Source organism: Lathamus discolor, chromosome 18 (genome assembly GCF_037157495.1).
Source record: "Lathamus discolor isolate bLatDis1 chromosome 18, bLatDis1.hap1, whole genome shotgun sequence".
Taxonomy (NCBI): Eukaryota; Metazoa; Chordata; class Aves; order Psittaciformes; family Psittacidae; genus Lathamus; species Lathamus discolor.
In genome coordinates, this window is record NC_088901.1 from 3,111,185 (window position 1) to 3,130,818 (window position 19,634).

General features: G+C 45.9%; 1 protein-coding gene across 5 annotated transcripts in view; it reads right to left on the reverse strand.

Moving 5' to 3' along the window:
- Window positions 1-254: 254 nt before the first annotated feature.
- Window positions 255-19,634, reverse strand: part of LOC136023226 (lethal(3)malignant brain tumor-like protein 3) — a 45,790-nt gene continuing 26,410 nt past the window's right edge. For 4 of the 5 annotated variants that reach the window (XM_065697478.1, XM_065697479.1, XM_065697476.1 and 1 more), the window contains 9 exons: window positions 18,085-18,195; window positions 16,542-16,656; window positions 16,335-16,434; window positions 15,341-15,520; window positions 13,882-14,013; window positions 13,428-13,489; window positions 10,872-11,038; window positions 6,674-6,736; window positions 255-3,357 (listed from right to left, as the gene is read on the reverse strand). In XM_065697478.1, coding sequence (XP_065553550.1) covers window positions 3,229-3,357; window positions 6,674-6,736; window positions 10,872-11,038; window positions 13,428-13,489; window positions 13,882-14,013; window positions 15,341-15,520; window positions 16,335-16,434; window positions 16,542-16,656; window positions 18,085-18,195 — 1,059 coding nt within the window. In that variant the 3' untranslated portion in view covers window positions 255-3,228. The remainder of the gene's footprint in view (window positions 3,358-6,673; window positions 6,737-10,871; window positions 11,039-13,427; window positions 13,490-13,881; window positions 14,014-15,340; window positions 15,521-16,334; window positions 16,435-16,541; window positions 16,657-18,084; window positions 18,196-19,634) is intronic. The other variant, XM_065697477.1, reaches the window with a different exon arrangement.

The following is a 19,634-nucleotide window of genomic DNA, read 5'->3' on the forward strand; positions in this document are numbered from 1 at the left end:
ATGGAACAGAAGGATTTTAACAGGACTTTCTAGCAAAGTGAGCAGGAGAAAAACATGATGGCTCTGGATGTCAAAATCAGGGCCACGGGAATGAAAGCAAGGAATAAGACCCATTTTAACTGAGAACTGACAATTCCCAACTGTACTGCCGGCCCATAGGAAGTTGTCCCCGCTCCGGGTTGCTTCTAAGTAACAGACTTCTATTTCTAAGTGACTTCTGGGTTCAGTTGGGCCAACAGCTGGCTTCTGCTGACACTGAGCACACAAGGAAAGCCTCTGAAACTCTGGTGGCATTAACCAGCTCCAGGGCCACTCACCACAGAGCTGCAGCTTTTGCCTTTCTGCTTCAAAGTGCATGTTTCAAATTAGACAAGAAGGCATCAGGCAATCAAAGGCATCTGCAGACCCCTCACCTCGACACAGGCCTCCCACAGCACTGGGGAAAGGCAGAGTTTGTCCAGGCAGAGTCTGGCAGCAGAAAGAAGTCACCGAGCCCCACGTGAAAGTGAGCGGAACGGCATCAGCAACCAGCGAATTCCCAGGTTCTGGGGCTCGAAGATGAGCTGTTTGTCTGGCTTGTAAGGGTTAGGGAATTTTAAATGTGTCCAGAAAAACACTGGAAATCTTTCTGCCCTCGTGTTATTGCGAAGTTGCTTGATTTGATTAGAAACCAGCTATATTTGGGAAGGGAGGCAGCAATAGATGTGTGCACATTCCTGCTTGCTCTGCAAAGACAATTACTGGATTACAAAAAAAGGCACAAGAAGCACATTCCTCCTCCTTCTCTCCCTAAAAGGGCTCCTCCTTCCTCCTTGCTGAACGCACTACTCTTGCTGTCACTGAACAACCTCCAAGTACTCATTTTCGTCTTTGATCCAGCTGGCTTGGAAGCCCCTAAGATTAAAGATTTCTCTTCTGTTTGAATCATTTCAATGACTGAGATCTCACTGCTTGTTTCACCAATTCTCTTCAACCTCTATCTATATATAGTAAAAGAGATGAAATGTTATAATTTGGTCTACTGCTGGAGGCAATCTGCTGTCCCCCAACCCAGTTTCCCAAAGGAAGGAGGTAAACCAGAAAATCTGGCAGAACCTGCTTGGTAGGAACAAGAACAAGGTGGAACTGCCCTCACCCACTTTGCTGGGCATCACAGAGGGGAAGCAGAGCAAGGGCGGGCTCAGGAATATTGAGCAGGTCACTGGACAGCCAGGAACAAGCCAGTTCAGCTACAGATCCTCTGCTCCAGTTGTCAGTGAACAATTTACTTTGCCTAGAAGGCGAGCTGTGTCAGTGCAGGACATGCCACTTACAATTCAAGTTGTTACACTGATGCCGGATGCACACTGGGATAAAGGAATGCGACTCTTTGGTGAATATCCTGGTTATCAGAGTAAAGATGTGGTTTAATAAATTAAACTCGTACCTTGCCTAGTGCTTAACACTGCATTAAATCACTCTCCTGCCATTGCCTGGCTGATAGTTAATGTTTCACTTATTAAATATCCCACCAGCCCTACGTCTTCCCTGTGGAAGGCTTAAACTCCTTAACATCTTATACAAAAATAGAAAGCAAGAAGACAAACTGCTCTATATATTAATCCAGGGCTGTATGGCTTCAGTGGTGTGGATTCTGCTCTGTTTACAGCTTTAAGGAACTTATCACTTTAGGCAAGTCACAAGGACCTTCCCAGCAGCTGGAAGGTTGGACAAAGGACATGGAGTGATGAGGGAAGGAAGATCAAGTGTGTTCCTTGTGTCACCACACAGTCACAGTGTGTTCATTCTGTTCCCAATGGCTCTCAGAGAAGCTGCAGCAACAACACTGGTGACAAAGATGCCAAGGAGGGAGTGTGTGAGGTGCCTACAGATGGATCACATCTTATCAGGAAGTGCCTGAGAAGCCCACGGAAATCCATGGGCAGAGCTGATGGCACAACACACAGCTGTGAACACACAGAGCTTGGAATGGTTCACACAGACAGGATTCAGCCTGGCAGCTCTGAATGAAGTGGTGGGGAAAGACTTCCCCAGCCAGGATGGCTCTAACTGACCTCCAGAACAGGTATCTACCTCATTTTGCTGTCTGTTTGAACCCCAGTTCCCCTCCAGTTAATCCTCCCTGTGTGCTCTGCCTGCCTTAGCAGAGCCATGCCCTGCTGCTACAGCACAGCAATTCTTTGGTAGGACAGACCCAAGTCCAGCTGGAGCTGAAAAGGCTGAAGCAAAGTGGACTGTTCAAATAAAAAGCGAATTCTTTCTAGGAACAACTGTGTATCTAGACACACAGAGTGGTCACTGCTGGGTTTCCAACTCGTTCCTATCATTTGTCTGACACTGGAGAGGCCAAGAATGAACCCATCAAATTCCCCAGTGCCCCTGATCGTGCCGTTTTGCTGTAAGATCCTCCTGGTCCAGGCAGCAGTTGCACAAAAGCACTGATGGAAAAATTATAGCTAAAATATTCATCTTTGTCCCCTGTGGGAGATACCTTTATGAGAGATCTCTGCCTACCCAAAGCCTATCTCCACAGGGCTTGCTTCCCACTCTCTGGTGACATGAGGAAGAACAGTTTGCTTGTTACCAGAAATGACGCAAGCCATCACTGACGAAACCCTTTGCCCATGCTACCTTTCCGTGGTGGAAGCAGCCCAGCAGCAAGGGTACAGTCAGGATCAGTAGGAGAAACTACAAGATAAAAATGAGTCCTGAAAAGGGCATCTCTTGAGTCACAGCATTGAAGGATACAGCTGAGTTGCTCTGAAGTGCATCTTTTCCCTATTTTCTGACATTCTTTTCTCTTTCCTACTTTCTTATTCTCTTTTCCCAGAGTTTTTACACATATATTAAACATGCTGGTGATAACTCAGTCTTTCAGGCACTCTCATCGAACACAGCAGCCATTTTACTCACAGCTTTCTTCTTCCTATTGCAGCTCCACCAGTGTTCCCCTGGATTCCCCTTAGAACCGGAGGTTTCTTCTAGATCTCAAAAAGAGATTGATATAGCAAACTCAAACTCAATTACAAAATATAATAATATCCTCTTCTTGGAAGTGAAGCTGCCCCGTATTCCAGACTATGGCAGGAGTTTGATGTCTTGAAAAATACTTTTAATAAGTTCTACTTAAAATACGTCCGAGTCCCAGTCTGCACGTTACGTTGTAATGCTCTCAGCTGAAGATCTGTTCCCTGTCAGTTCCTCGTGGGCTCTGCCAAAGGGCTCTTCTCAGATGTCTTCTGCAGACTTGAACATGAGAATGGCGTTGTAGATCTTCAGTGCGGGACCCAGCTTGATACTGAGTATTTTAACTATGTCGCTCTGGTTCAGGAGCAGGAAGGCCTCACCATCTATCTGCTAGAAGTTGGAAACACGAGAGAAGATGAAGATTAGCATGAAGAGATAAGCAGGATTCTCATTTCTGGTTGCTCAATTAAACAACGTGCTCTGAACTATGGAATAAAAGTAAAAATACTGGTCTGAACACTGAAATCTTGTACTTCTGGCACTCACCCCCTTGCTGCCTTTTCCAAGGATCTCAGACCTCATCTACCAGCCCTGCTTCTAGAAACAGAGAAGCCCAACTGCAGGCAAGGCTTCTGGAGAGACCATCAGGAAGATGCTTGTTCCATAGACTTTCTACTCACTATAATTGCTCTGAAAAGCCAACAACTGTCGAAAATCCTACAGCCCAGTCACAATCTGCAGCCAGAAATGAGATCAGGAAATCCAGACCGCGTGTTTTCAGGAGGCAGCTATCCAAGAATTAATATATTACACTGATCTACAATGATTAGGAATGTAACATCACCGTTACCTAGTACATTCATTACACACTGTCCTTGCAGAGATTCTTCAACCCCTCTTAAGCTGTTCAGGGTAAAATTTAAAGCCAAACACCCTTTCTTTTTTGGTCAGCTCTGCTAAAAACCTTAAAGATAAGCAACGTTCCTGAGATGCGAACATCTCTCACAAGCAGGAGGTACCATGCCCACAGACAAGGCTTTCTTTAAAGGGGAAATGCGAAGCTATTGTGAATTTGTGACACTAAATGGGCTTGCTTACCACGAGGTAAAAAGAGATTGTGTGCTGTATAAAACAAGGCATAGTAAAGATATGTCATTGTCTGGACTTACATACACACCCTCCTAATCCATCAGCAAGGAAGCATTTGAGTAGATTCAAAGTAAGCAAGAGAAAAACTTACTACCTTGTGAAAATACAGGATACTCTACGTAGCAGTGAGTGAAATCGACATCTGAGGTTAAAATTTACTTGGCTGTACTACAGCATCCACAGAGACAACCCAGATATAATTAATATAAACCCCAAATGCTGCAGGGAAGAAGCCAAAGATTAATGGACACAGACAAACAAGATGTGTCTCCCTGAGTTATTCCATTAAAGTCCATTTACAGAGACTGACAGTGTCTCATCCTCTCGCTTGATGTTTACCAGTGCAGCAGATCACACCAGACACTCAGCTCATCCACAATAACAATTCTTCTATTTCCAGAGTCTTCCCAACTCGGACTTTTTTGGACGTCAGTGACTGGGGGAAGAGGATACGTTGAATAAACTTGGACCAATGTATAATGAAAGCAAAGAGCTGGGAGCCAGGAGCTTTGGTTTCCCCTTCTCTAACCACACAAGACTGTTAGCAAGTTACTTCACCTCCCAGTACACACACTGGAACAACAGCAGCGTTCCCTGTCCACAGATGGTCATACACCATCCTCAAATCATATTTGCAAGCTGCCTGGAGTCTCCACAAATGCAATAACATGTTAAAATAGCTTGAAACAAATGGACTGCTGCTTAAATTGAATAATAGTCAAAAGTAGCAGAAAACTGCTGGAAAACAATCCTGCATTTCAAAATGCTTTTGAGCCCAATATTATTGCTATGCTTCATTTCCACTGTGTCGCCTCAAATATGCTTCTTTTAAACAGACCTTTCCTGAACTGGTCCTAGAAACAAGCACAGGATCAGTGCCTGTGCTTTATGATTCCTCTCTTTGTTCCAGCTTATTTGGATGGGGTTGAAAATTCTGTGCACAATTTGTTCTCTTTGTTCCTAATGTAAGCAGCAACTTATCCCTCTCCCCCCCCCCCCGCCAAGAGAAGGCTGCAAGGGATTTATTTATCCTAACCAGGAGCACTCAGAGGCCTGATTACAGCTAATGGACACTGGAGGTGGAGTTCAGCAGATGCCTCACTCACACCTATGCTACGGCCAAAGCCAAGCTGCTCAAAGGGTTTTCATTTCAAACTGACCGTTTGGGTTGAGCATAAACTTGAAATCAACCCAAGGCCCTCTCAGCTGGCATTGGGAATCATACTTTGAGGCTGCAGAGAGGAAGGTATTAAAATAGATGTGGCTGTGCTGCTCTCTGAACCAGAAAGCGGTCACAGTGTCCAGGACCTGTTTAAATTATGGCCAGAAGAAATGAAATAGGTTGTGAGTGGCTGGATTCATGAGCAGATTTGTTAGCTCCATCTCACCTCTGCATACAGCTTCACTGGAAATCAGGAGGCACCTTTTACACTCAGCTACACTGAAAGATTGGCTCATTTGAATAAAATTCATTATTCCCACTGCAGTCAAGTAAAGAGTATTCCGGAATATTGTTTATTCCAGAGCATTAAAGAATATTGTTACATTGCGAATGGTGCTTTTTACCAGTTTCTGTTTCTTTTGTTTTCTTTTGTGTGTGTGCATGTTTTTAAAGCAAGGCAAAACAAACTACAGATACATAAACCCCATAAGATGCATCACGGCCTGACTCACCCGCAGAGGAAGCCAGCCCTGGGGAGCAGTCATCTGTTAAAAACCTGCCCTTTCCAGCCACTACAATGTGCAATGCTTTTCCTCAGTGCAGAGGGTGTGCTCAGCACCACACAGAACAGAGAAGGGGCAGCCCTTGCCCTCAAGCTCTTGCAATCAGGGCGGTAGAGTGATGACAGAAGAGAAGGAACATCTGTGCCAATTAATCAGGGGCTCATAAAGATCCTCCAAGTCACACCTGCAATGTGAGTGGAAGCTGAAGCATTCACAGAGCCCAAGTATCTATGATCCATCTAAAGAAGTGAGCTGAAAACCAGGACAGCCACATCCTGTGCCTGCTGAGGTTTCTCTGAAGTCGTGGTGGTTCTCCACAACCAGGCAACAGAATCCAGCCCAGCACATGGTAGCTGTGGCAGGACACACCACACGCAGGAGATGCTCTGATACCCCAGCCACTGCTTCATCAAGGAAAGGTTCCCCTCCTGCTCTCTCCTTAGCCCATTGGGGAAGCCAGAGATTCCTGGGAAACCCTACAACTGCCAGCCTTGCCAAGAGAAGCAGGCGTATGTGCTTGTTAGAGGGAGCAGATGAGATCTCCACTGCACCATTCCAACAGGACATCTTTAGAACGATGCCAAACCCATCACACAATAGTCCAAGACAGGATGTTCAGCATAAGCTCAGTGATTGGAACTGCAGGGGAAAATTTAAAGCAGCAGAATGCAATTAGCCGGGCTGGAATTCAGCTCCATGCTGAAGTTGCCTCCTAAATGCCACAAGCTCTTTAATGATGAGTCAGAGTATGTCAGTGCATGAGTCTGTGATGGGGTACAAACCACCTCACTGCCATGAGACACGCAGTGGCACAGTGCAGGATTTGACTTACCTCTTCCCTGAATACAGATGCTTGTTCTTTGCAACCAGGCAGACGCTGGATAAAGCTTACAACCTGGAATTACATGGGAGAAAAGAGAAACACAATTCAAATGGGATAGCATCAAGCAAAAAGCTCCTGTTTCTGCATGAGAGTTCTATATACAAGAATGTTTAAAACTAACACTTAAAACTGTACCATTAATGAAGGGTACAGTTGAAAAACATTACTGGGTTGTTGCTGCAACACCTCTGCAAAGTGTATTTTGGTTATTAATAATAACTTTTGACCACTTCTCTCCATTGCTCAAAAGGGTCCTCATAAAACATCAACTAAAAGCTCTCTATGGTTAAACTGTTTTAAACCCATCCACAACTTCTCTTTCTCTGTGATACTGCTGGGAAGTAAAACTGAAGAGGAAAATGAATTTAGACAGCTCCACATGATGACATGCCTTTAAGAGACAAGATAAACCAAGTGAGTGAGTGCTGCTGGTTTACCAATGCACAAAGGAGTTTGAGGTTTATTTAATTCGTGGTGGGTGCACAGGATCCATGAAATCAACAGGATTAAATGGGTAAAAGTTTCATTTGACATTTCACATCAGGGAAGAACCTTCCTAAGCAGGAAATCTGTGAACATTTGGAATAATCTCCCCGGAGACATACAAGCAGCCCTTGGATTACATTATATAAGAAGCAGTGCGAGGAGCAGCCGTGAGCACAGCAGAGGGTGAGTTAATGTGTATTGTCTTCTCCAGCTGCAGCTTCACTGGTTCATAGAAGATTTGTATATCGAGGCATAATCAGATCAAGCATCTCATGCTAATTGGATGCTCCCTTGCAGGAACAGCTCTGTTTCATGAGGCATATTCATGCGAGTTAGTGCAGATGTGACATTTCTTTCATGAACACAAACAAACAGTTAGGATGGGTCACTCTCAAATACAAGCTTCCCTTCAACTCAGAATTGCCAGGCTCTTGACTCGTGTCACTGCATCCCCAGCTGATCCCATATTCATTCCCTTCCCCCGGTTCCAACCACGCGGATCGGAGCTGTCAGCATGGCCTCGGGCTCTGCTCTGCCCCAGCAGAAGCTTGGTTTTGGTAACAGCTCCGACTCCCGTGGTTTCCATGATGTAATCTGAAAGCAGAGCATCCCTCTCCTGCTTCACCTCATCTTCTGCTCATAGGGACAGCTCCATTTTAAAGGGAACCCCTAAACCCCATCAGGCAGTGGCTCCACATTTTCTTCTGTAGAAGTGCTATCTCCTATTATAGAGGATTATTACAGAAATCTCCCATTATAAACAAGTAACAAAATACTATTTTCTTTTTGAATTCCCCTCCCCATTCCTTATTATTATATAATATCATTGTACTATTCTACAAGAAACCTGGAGAAGGGCTTTGGACAAGGGCCTGTAGGGACAGCACAAAGGGCTTGAACCTGCCAGAGGGGAGACTGAGCTGAGCTCTTAGGCAGAAGCTCTTCCCTGTGAGGGTGCTGAGGCGCTGGCACAGGGTGCCCAGAGAAGCTGTGGCTGCCCCATCCCTGGCAGTGCTCAAGGCCAGGTTGGACACAGGGGCTTGGAGCAAGCTGCTCCAGTGGAAGGGGTCCCTGCCCGTGGCACGGAGCTGGAACTGGATGAGCTTTAAGGTCCCCTCCAATCCAAACCAATCTGTGCTTGTATTTTAGAGGTGTTGGCCAGGACAGGAGCACAGTGGGATGAGGTTCAGGATGCTCAGGGCTTTTCCTTTGAGGTGAATGCCTGCTTGCCCCTCCTGCTGGGAACAACCTCAATGCTCAGAGCTATCTGGTGGAAGCATCTTACACTATGACTGCCACTGGTAAAGGGAAAGAGGGTGAAAAAGAGCTTTATGGAATTCTGAGAACACCTCAGAAACTCCATGTGACCGTATGGAAGGCGCTGATGCAATCCCAGATACACATGATGTACTGAAACCAGCACAGTACTCATACACCTTGTTGGTACAGCTGGAAGGAAGCCTCACACACCTCTTCAGTACCAAGTTGTAGCAGAACTGACAACACCTCATGAGACTACGCAGAGAGGAGCTGGGTTTAACTGGGATTTAGTAACCCACAAGCAGTTAGCACAAGGACAGTCCCCCCAAGGTATTAGCATCTGATGCAGGATTAAGTAATGAACAATACAACTGTAGCACATCTTAATACTCTTCTGTGATTGGATATCCTTCACTAGTTGTGCTCTGAGAACATGACAGGAAGCTTTCAATAAATAACCAAGCTGCATTAAAGTAACTACTCTTGTTGTCTGTTCAGTGTTAGCAAGAGAGTTTTAGCTTGAGGGCCCCTAAACACTGCTGCTGCTCTGCCATTTCAGCTGTTCTCAACCAACAGAGAATTAAAGCAACATTTTTTTCCTTAATGTGGGTTTTATAAAATGAAAGCAGCTCTTCTGTCTGCAACCAAAGGAGGATTTTACACCCCCATTGCTCCTGTTTCAGATCAGCAGAATGGGCTCCTTTGTGCAGCAGAGTTCAAAGCACAACCCAAAGGCAAGTGTTTGCCCTGTAGGGAGATTTAGGATCCCAAATGTCGACAGATCTCATCTACTTTGGACTCACTACAGCACAGAAAGTCCTGATGCTTTCATCTGCCAGACCTGGGGCGACATTCCACGGCACATGCTGATCCTGCAAGTGCTCGTACAGTGGCCAAAGGGATTCCTAGGGGAATCTGTGATGAACATGATTTGCAAAACCAGAACCCACTTGCCTGAAATCCAAGACAAAACCTGTAATGACTGTAGCCAGCTCATTGTGGTGCTGCAGCTGAGGGGGTTCATGTGCCCATTCACACTCCTACTGACAGCCCAGAGTTCACCCCTTGATTCAGGCTGCAGCTCAGTGTATTCTGGGTTCTGAATCACTGGATCCCGAGTGCCCTGCATTCCTGCCCTGTGCTCCCTGCTTCCATTCATCCCTTATCAAACCCCAGTTAAATTTACCCAGCACTTGTTTTAAAGGTCAATGGCAAAGGGCAATTTGTATTTGGCTTGTGTCTTGACTCGTTTCCTCCATGAACCAGCCTCCATGTTTTATCCAAGAGAAAGAGATCCTGATTTCCATGTCAGAGGATTAACTGCTTTCTGCCTTTATTGATTTTCTAAAAGGCCTTTTGGAAAAAATCATTGGAAGATTTCTCAAAAGAAAGATGAGAACAGCAAAGCTTTCAAGGAGATTTTTCTCCTCCTTGCTATGAATTTAATTCTAACTCATTTTTATACCAAAACCACCAAACAACAAAACCACCAGCAGAAAAGGCCCATGTTTTAAAGCAGCAATGCTAATTGCTCTATCCCCCTCACAACTGCTGTGGTTCCCATCTCCTGGGATACTGCAGTCCCACCGGACTCCAGCATGAAGAGCAAAGTCAAGATTGGATTCCTGTGATGGAAAAGGCACTTAGGGAAAATGCACTTTCTAAAGTCTCTGAAGATCCTCCCCGCAGCATGACAAACAGCACCTTTTTCTTGCTTTTCACATTACCTCCATCCTTGCAAGTACAACATCACAGCACATCCCTCTCGAATTAAATGGGCTGTGATTAAGCACCTGGATCCAAATTGTCACCATTTCCCATGCAGAGATATAAGTATTATTTATGCCCAAGGCATCAAGGCAAAACCTGACTACTCAGCACACAAAATCTAGCGGCTTTTTCATATGCCACCTAATTACAGGAGACATCTCAAGAGCTAAGGCTGCACAGCTCCCTCTGTCAGGAATGAGGGCAGGCTGTGGGCAGTTTTGTTCCAGGGGAATCAGGAGGAGTGGCCATGCACAGTTTGGAATGAGCTGCAATGTAAAAGTGAATCAGCAGCAAAGTCACAGGAGAGGGGGAGGGAGATCAGAGAGAAACAGGAGCCTGCTGTCAGAGTCATGTTGCAGGCCTGAGGACTAAAAGATCAAGGGGTAATAAAGAAAGGGAGGGAATCCTACTCAGGGAAATAAGCCATGGACACCAGAGTGTTAGGAGGGATCCTTCCCCTCCCTTATAAAGGGACTTGGGTATAACTTCTAGCTGAGTCAGCAAAGCAAACAGAAGAGCATTTCCTAGAAAAGGAAAGAAAATAAAGAGATCTTCCAGTCTGCACTCCAGAAGAGGAGGGCTCTGCCATTCCTGCACCCCAAGAGAGCAGAACAGGGACCAGGTAACTCACCTCTTCCACAGTCCATTTGGCCACGTGTTTGGCTGTGAGGCCTGAGACCTCTGGCAGGAGCTTGCAGTGCTTCTCCCAGCAGAGATGGAGGCGGTGGGTTGGGTTAGAGGCCAGGGAAGGCATGAAGATGGACTGGTGGAGGGCCTGCTGGAGATCCAGGTCAGGGTCTGGAAAAGGAAAGAGGACAAGTCAGAGCAAGGCTTCAAGTAGGAGCAATTACAACAGAGCAGGAGGGAGGGTCACGCAAGGCAGGGTGAGCAGACGGCCAGGCAGGGCTGCTGCATGGCACACTGAGCTTCCAGGGCGTTCTTCCCACCCTCCTGAGAAGGAGAAAGCAAAAGCATGCTGAGATTGCCAGGCTGGAGGCTTTATCATTAGCTTCATCCCTGGAAAATGATGTCATGCTGCTAACAGAGAAGATGTTTGCAGCATTTTATTGACAAGGTGGAGGAGTTCTGGTAACAGCATCTTCTGCTGGAAACTAATGGCATCGTTCCAGCTTACAGCTGTAGCCAGCCTGAGAAGAGCACTGCGTGTGCCAGCTGATGGCCTGGGCTCACTACCTCCCTAAGCAGGCTCTCAGGTCAGGGGTGCTGCAGGTTACCTCCATCCATCCACTCCCTCTTGTGTCATGTGTCAGCTTTAAAAATCAAGGCAAGAAAAGAGGAAGAAATCACCCCTCCCTAATGAGATCACTGAGTAGTGCAGAGTCATGGTCCTAGGGGGACTTGCCTGGTTACACAACAGGAAGTGAAGCGGAGCAGGGAAACAAGATGGGAAACATTCCTCTGGTTTACAGCAGTTACCCTGTGCTGTCCCCTCACCGCCTGTAACTAGCCCCATCCCCTTGTAACCAAAGCTGGCCTCGGCTGCATCTGCTCAGTGTGAGCACAAAGGGCTGGGAGCAGGCTGGTGTGGAAGGATCTGTGGGGTGTGCAAGTCACAACATGTAAAGCACAGAGGAAAAACAGTGTCAGAAAGAAAAAGCTGATTTCCTAGAGACTGGTTTGGGTTGGAAAGGACCTCTTCTTTCTCTTGTAGCCCCTTTAGGCACTGGAGCTGCTCTCAGGTCTCCCTTTAAGGAGTCTTCTCCAGGCTGAACCAGCCCAGCTCTCGGAGCCTGGCTCCAGAGCAGAGCTGCTCCAGCCCTCAGAGCATCTCCATGGCCTCCTCTGGCCTCACTCCAACAGCTCCATGTCCCTCTCGCGCTGTTGCCCCAGAGCTGGATCCAGGACCTTGCACTTGGCCTTACCACCTCCCTAAAGGATGTGGGACAGCATCAAACACAGGTCTCTATTTCTAATGATGAGACCAAAGAGGTAGGGTTTAAAAAGCATGAAGCCTGAGTAAAAACTACTTAGTTCAGGAGCTGGTGCTCCTGGTGATGACAGGGCAGAGGACAGTGCTCCAGGGGGGATGTCACCCAACCCTCCCCTGCCTCCCTGCTGCAGAAAGTCCTATTCATGCCCAAGGTTTTACGTCCTGCCACATCTCTGTGGGGTGGGCACTGCCACAGACTGTCCACTTCACTAAGCCCAAATCCTCAGGGGTAAGTCCTTGTCCAAACCACGACCTAACCAAGTAACTTTCCCTTTGAGAAAGAGGCAGTGTTCTAACAGTTAAATGTTATGGGATGGAAGCTCTTGGTAATCACAAAATTACAGGTCAGTGGATTATTGCAGCATTTCCCTCCACTGATTTCCATCCTTGTCTTTCAGGTGAATGTGAAGGGAGGACAGAGCTTTCCCTGCCAGCTGCAACTGCAGCTCAGAGCTGGCCAACTTCTCCAGCTTGGAGTGCACGAGGCAGCACGAGGTAAAAAATGAGTATTTAAAAAGCAAAACCAAGCAGCCAGGCACCTGTCCCACTTTGTGCCTGCTTAGCTATTTTGGATTGAAGACTTATTACCATGTTAAATCCTCCTAAAAGCCTGGTCAGCTCAGTTCTCTGAAATGGCTTTTTATAGTAAATCTGAGAGTTAAGCATATGGTTTGCTAAAGTGATATCAGAAAGCTTCTCTTAAAACTTAACCTGTCATGTACCAGGGGAAAAAAACTCAGGCACTTTCCATTTAATTGCTCATTTTCTTTTCCATTCTCAGGAGAACCTTAAAAAAGTAACAACCAAAATGACTCAGATTATGTTTCTGAATACCCCAGGGAGTCTAAAGAAAGAAGTTGATGGAACTTAAACTATCTGCCAGGTTTTCAGCAGCAATCCCTTGCAGTCTCTGCTGCTCTGACAGCAGAATGGTCACTGTTTGGGGAACAAAACCCCCCACGCCTCTTCAGAGGAGTATGTGGTGGTACAGGAGCTGGTGCACGTTTGTCACCTCAGTTAATGAATATGAGGCTTCGCTTACGAAGTTCTTTCACTTCTAGGTCATTTTACCCTTCCTCCTCATTTTAAAGGGGCTATTACCATTACCATCACCTCTACCATGTGCTTTCTCTTGACTGTGGGATCAAAGCGAGCTGTCAAGTTTTCAGTGCTCCTTGTGACTGATATATTGCACACACAGCACACACACAGAAAAAGAAGGAAAACTGAACCAACCTTTCCCATTGCTTTCCTGTTTCACCAGCTGGAACTTTATATACGCATGTGAGCATCCAAGCCTGAAAGCATCAATTACAAAACATTTCAGAAGATACACAAATTGACCTAATTTTTTCTCTGCACAGACACTAATGGGACTTACAGGAACCAAATCCCTTTCCCTCTTAAAATAAGCAATAGCACTGCTCCATCCCTGACCCCTGTCTCCAAGCTAAGGACTGTGCTATTAAATCCATGGCTAGAACTCAGACGTGAGTTAACTGCACAAAAGAGAGGGCCCAAAATAATGGGAGGAAGCGAGGAGATTAACCATGTCATTCTACACCCCTATTCTGCAAACCTCTGATCAAATGGGGTCTGTTTGATGATTTACATCTGTATTTCAGATCTAGCAGCAGCATCAGGAAACACAACTGCTAATGAAGAAAAATACACCAAAAATCCTATTTACTTTTTCTGTTTGGCTTTGATGTCTGCAAAGGAATCCTCTTCTCCCCAGTCTCTCTCTTGATTGCTTTCAGACTGTTCCGACAGGCTGTGAACACTGCTTTGACACGACTTTTCACTGTCTTGGGCAGATCTTCTGGCAAGACACATAAATGACAGGAGCTCAGCTGACATCCCCTGTTCCCTTTTCCCGCAGGAGAGCAAAGCCGGCTGCTCCTTGCAAGTGAGAGCAGCAGCTACCACCTAGTGGTAGCAGCTTTCCTCTCCCCACCATCATTACTAGTGCAGTACAAAGTGCTTTTTCTACTCTTCAGCATGGATTGAAATTATGCGAAGCAAATCAGTCCTTGAGGACAGGCTCTGATCCCAGCAGGTACAAGAAACCCACTGAAACATGAGTTCTGGTGAAATCAAGGGATTTAAGAGTTTGAATCCTAATACCTCTGGGTAACATTTAAGGGTCTCTATGACTTGAGTCTGATGCAGAAACTGAGCTAAGAACAAGCAGTAGGATGTTATCTGCATATTGAATTCAGACCTCCCACTATCAGGAAATAAAATACTTAGGAGAATAGGAATATATTATAATTTTAGAATGCCATTTATTCTGGGAGAATCTCAAAGCTCCCAAGAGAGCTTTAGGGTAACAGTGCCACTGAAATGAAATGAGTTCTGGTGTTCAAGTTAGGAAATGGAGACTCCTGAACATCCCTGGGATGGGAGGAGGCAAACTGGCCATGGTGTGTCAGGGCGGGGACAGAAGGATGCCTTTTTCTGGCCAAACAGATCTTGAATATGTTGTAAATCTAAGCAAATAAACAACCTTTTGAATGTATATAAACCCTCCTATACAACACAGCCCAAAAGAAGTGCTGGACTTTGCCCTAGTGAGACTGGATTTGTCCGGACTAAAGGTGACAATAATAAAAACCTTCATATCCACAACACATTTTAACTGCCTCCTGCAGGCCAAGAACTTAACACACAGTTTGCTTCAGTGCTACTCAATTCCAAGCTTTTCATGTAAGAAAATAAAGTATGAAGGAGCTCAACTTGTTTGCCAACTACACATATACAGCAGTGCAATGCAGCAGGCTCTGGGGTGGATTGCAGTCACAGTGTAATAGTGCAACATAACCTTGCTTGACAGTTTTAGGACAAGGAAGCAAAGGAAAAAGAATATCTTTTAAATTGAAACAGCAAGGAAAAATTTATGGAGACAGAATGCAATTTCCTTTGTTGGAATGTGCCCAGAGCAGCAGGATTAAGGAATCAAGAAACCTATTAAGGCATATGAGGGTACGAAAGTGCACTGCTCTGGGTTAAGAGTGTCTGGGGCATGGGTCAATATTACAGACAGATGAACTCAATGCTCTGCTGCTTCTCTGCCAGTTCCTGTGGTTTTCAGCCTTGTGAAATGGTTTTGCTCCCCAGCACCTGCCCAAGAGAAGGGTTCAGCTCACCGGGACTGTGGAGAGTCCTCCTGAGAAGACTCTCCTGCTCCTGAGAGAAATGGGGCAGGAGTCTCTGGCCTCTTGGCTTTTGGCATGCTGCTGCTGGGGGAAGGTCTCTCCCCACTCAGGCGGTCCTGCAACAAGTTTTCTCTGTTGAGGTTCACCTCAGAATATGGGCAGCCAACTAACCTGTGTTAAAGAAGAGAGAGAGAAGAGAGAGATGATGATTCATGTTTTTAAGTCATTAAGTCTTCCCAGCCTCAGGCAGACATCTCCATCAACAGACCCACAAAAAGTGAGACCAGGTACACCCAGGGAGATGTTATTACCCAAGTTTAGGTGCAGGAAAGAAGCAGGGCGCTGCATGGCAGAATTAGAAACCAAAGTCATGTTATTAAAGAGTCACTTCAGAGAACAAGAGCAAAGAGCAGTTCTTCCTCTGTAACCTGCTTGTCTGAACAGTAATTCATGAAACAAGAGACTCCTGCAACTTCCACTCTGAAAAATTCAAAGCCCTTTGCCACATTATATACTGCTAGATCTTCAGACCTCCCATCTGATATGGTTTTCTTGCTCTGATATAGTTTAATCAAGAACAAGCTTCCTTTGCCAAGAGCACAGAAGAAATCAAAAGGCAGAGTACAAAACATGAGCTAGCTCTCCTCACTCCTGTACTTTAATAATCAACCCACACTCTCCCTTTTTGTCTCCTTGCATGCTGTTCTTGGGTATACTGGTTTATACAAAAAATCCTTCAGGAATGTTGGAATGTCGGAATAGGAGTGAATCTATGTTGGATTGCATTACAGTTGTAATGATTATACTGGTGTAAACAGAATCGAGGGTGAAACAGCACCTTTAGACACAAGAGGGAGCTGCAATTACAGTTACAACTCTCTCCAGACTAAACACCCTGAGGTAATCTCAGTGCAGTGCAGGTGCTTGTTGCTGCACTGTTAGCATGGACAGCAGGCAGACCCCATCCAAGAACTCCAGTACTTACGTATAATGTGTTCCATAGCGTGGTCCCCTCACGTGGCCGATCCCATGGCAGCCTGGAGTAGGACATGCTTGTCCCACTGCTCCCACTCGATCAACAGCTCCTGGGCAAGAGAAGAAAGCAGTCAAAAGAGATGTGTCTGCTCCTGCATCTGAGGAGCAGACTGCACTGAGGAAAAGAGTCAACGTAACAGTATGAGATCTACTTTACCTAGAGGCACTTGCAAAGCATGTCCAGTTTTTGCACACCAGCCTACTGGATGGACATCGGGGCTGTCTGCATCGACCCAGAAATCATAATGACGGTCCCAGCCATCAAAATGTACCTAAAAGAAGCACAGCCTTAGTGAGACACAGTTAAGGACATGACTCAGCTTTTATTTTAACTTCCCCCTTTGTTTCACCTTGCTCAGCTTGGGGCTGATTCATTCAATCTTTCAGTCCAGCACAATGGTTCTTTGTGCTCAGTGTAACCAGTTCTCTTTTTGATCCTGCACGTACGTTTTACAGAACAACCAGACTCTGGGGACACACTCAAATCACAGGGAATGCAAGAAAGCAGAGACCACGGAGTGCTCTAGCACATTCCATGCTCAGACACCAAATCTATGCAAACACAATTGCTTTATTAATTGTCTTGTTTTGCAAGAATCCCAAAACACCATGAAATCCAACAAGTTTGGTGGCCTGTACAGTGAACAAGCTAGAATTTTCTGCTGGGTGAAGAAGTAACAGAATCCCAGACAGGTTTGTGTTGGAAGGGACCTTAAAGCTCATCCAGTTCCAACCCCTGCCACGGGCAGGGACCCCTTCCACTGGAGCAGCTTGCTCCAAGCCCCTGTGTCCAACCTGGCCTTGAGCTCTGCCAGGGATGGGGCAGCCACAGCTTCTCTGGGCACTCTGTGCCAGCGCCTCAGCACCCTCACAGGGAAGAGCTTCTGCCTAAGAGCTCATCTCAGTCTCCCCTCTGGCAGGTTAAAGTCATTCCCCCTGGCCTGTCCCTACAGGCCCTTGTCCAAAACCCTTCTCCAGGTTTCTTGCAGGCCCCCTTTAGACACTGGAAGACTGTTCTAAGGTGTATGAACTGAGTATCATGCTACTATATACTGGCAAAACTTGACTTCTGCTTGCAATGACAGTGATGAGACTGAGAATCAAATGGCTAATGGGGAGCAAACTCCACTCCTGAGCACATAATCATCTTTTAGGAAGCAGACCTGTGGCTGAAAAGCCTCTATCAGTGCAGCCTCCACTTTAGCTGGCTCATCCTTGAATTTCTCAAAAGCCAAAGCACAATGCACATTTCTGGCAATATATTTACGTGCAAAGAATTAGTTCAAATCCATTTAGGTAGCAAATTTACACTGGAGGATGAAGCTGCTTCCCACATGTACCAGGGTTCAACTTGGTTTGGGTTTTCCTTGAAGTATGCTAGGAAAAAGCTGTCAGGTAGCTTCCCATCAGCAGAACATGAATGCTGCCTTCACTCACACAGACACTGCTAAAAGATGCCAAATCATGCTGTCAAATGCTATTTCAAAATAGTTACATTAAAGCAGTAACTAACAATACCAGGCAATTCCATTTCAACAGGGCAAAACAACAGGAATCATTTCCAGTTGGGCAGGACTGTGGCCTGCATCATCTGCAAGGAATTTGCTTGCTGCTTCTGAGACCAAATGGGTATTTCTTCTATGCTGCCAATCACTATATTCCTCTGGACAAGGGCTCTGCATTTTGAAGCAAGGTCATACCTTAATGCGATGGTCGTCTTTGTCAACTATTGTTGCCACTCTTATCAAGATGGGATTTCTTCTGTCCACGGCCTCTAACTTCATATTAACTTGGAAGCCGTGAGCAGGCCGCTGAAAGAGAGGATGTAAGCAGAATGCTAAGTCTGGGACTTCAGAGCTCCTCACCTGCTCGGAATGAAATGTGCTGAAGTTTACATGTACCACTCCAACCCCTCTGCAGCTTCAGCCCCTGATCTCACCAGCAAACTGCTTCAGAGGTGCACAGCTTCTCTGGGCACCCTATGCCAGGGCCTCAGCACCCTCACAGGGAAGAGCTTCTGCCTAAGAGCTCATCTCAACCTCCCCTCTGGCAGGTTAAAGCCATTCCCCTTCTCCTGTCACTTCACGAAGCAGGTTTTCATCTACTTCTTATGACAACAACTGCGTCTGCTTGTTACCAACGACTGCTGAGAACTGTGGTGCTGGGACTTGAGAACGGCTGCAGTTGCTACCTGCCCTTTCCCTCAAACCCCAGCAGCCAAAGGGCTCTGTAAAACCTCCAGCGTGGCCTCTGACCTGATGCGTGCCCCTTGCAGCACCCACAGATGTCACCTCTCAGTAACAGGCAGCATTTACCAATCCTTCCATTTATCTTGAATTGCCTGACTGCAATTCCTGCTCTGACCTCCACAGCTGGGGGGTGTGCAGCACTGGATGCTCATTCCAAACACGTCCTTCTTCACTCCTGCACATTAAGGTCAGGATTTTAGCAAGAGATGATCAATCGTGTCTTTGAACCAGATCAGGTTAATGAAAAGATGATTATAATCATTCTTCCCTCCTAATCTTCCTTACCCTTCCTAGTGCTGGGGGCAGGGAAGGAGGCCCACTTCTGAGCCAAGGGGATAACAGGCTCCAAACCTCCTTTCTCTTTAGTCTTTTCACCTGGATGCAGACATTTACCCAGAGGCTTTCAGGCACATGACACACAGGAAGCCAGGCAATCTAAACTGCTTTTAGTTTTAAGACTGTCTTCTTGAACCCAGCCAAACTTGCCTGTCTTCCTTGAGGAGCCTGAGTGCAGGAGAACAAAATCCTGCCCTGAAGATGAGCCAGGCTATTTATTTAAGTCTTGCTGCCTTCTGGCAATAGCTTATGAATGCTTTTGAATTGACAGCCCATGGAACGAAACAGTGATGCTCACAATGAAGCCGTCTCCTCCTGTGGCTTTGGGTTGGGGAGAAGGCAGAAACCCAGACACAAGATCTGCTATTTGGGCTGATGATCAGCGTCTCCAGATGATGTACAATAGCTCTTTAAACCTGTTCAAAACTAATTCAGTGAGAAATGCCTGTTCTGGCTCTCAACCTGTATTTTTATGTACTGATTTCCTGTAATTGCTAGCTGGAATAATAATAATAATAATAAAAGAAAAATCGATAACTGTGACATGTATTTGCACTTCAGACCAACCAAGCCAGGAAAATAATGAGGTTTGATCTTGAAAGAGTTCTATTAACTGTTGATATATCAACTGCCTTTTTGTGTGCATCTCATCTTCAAAACAGAGT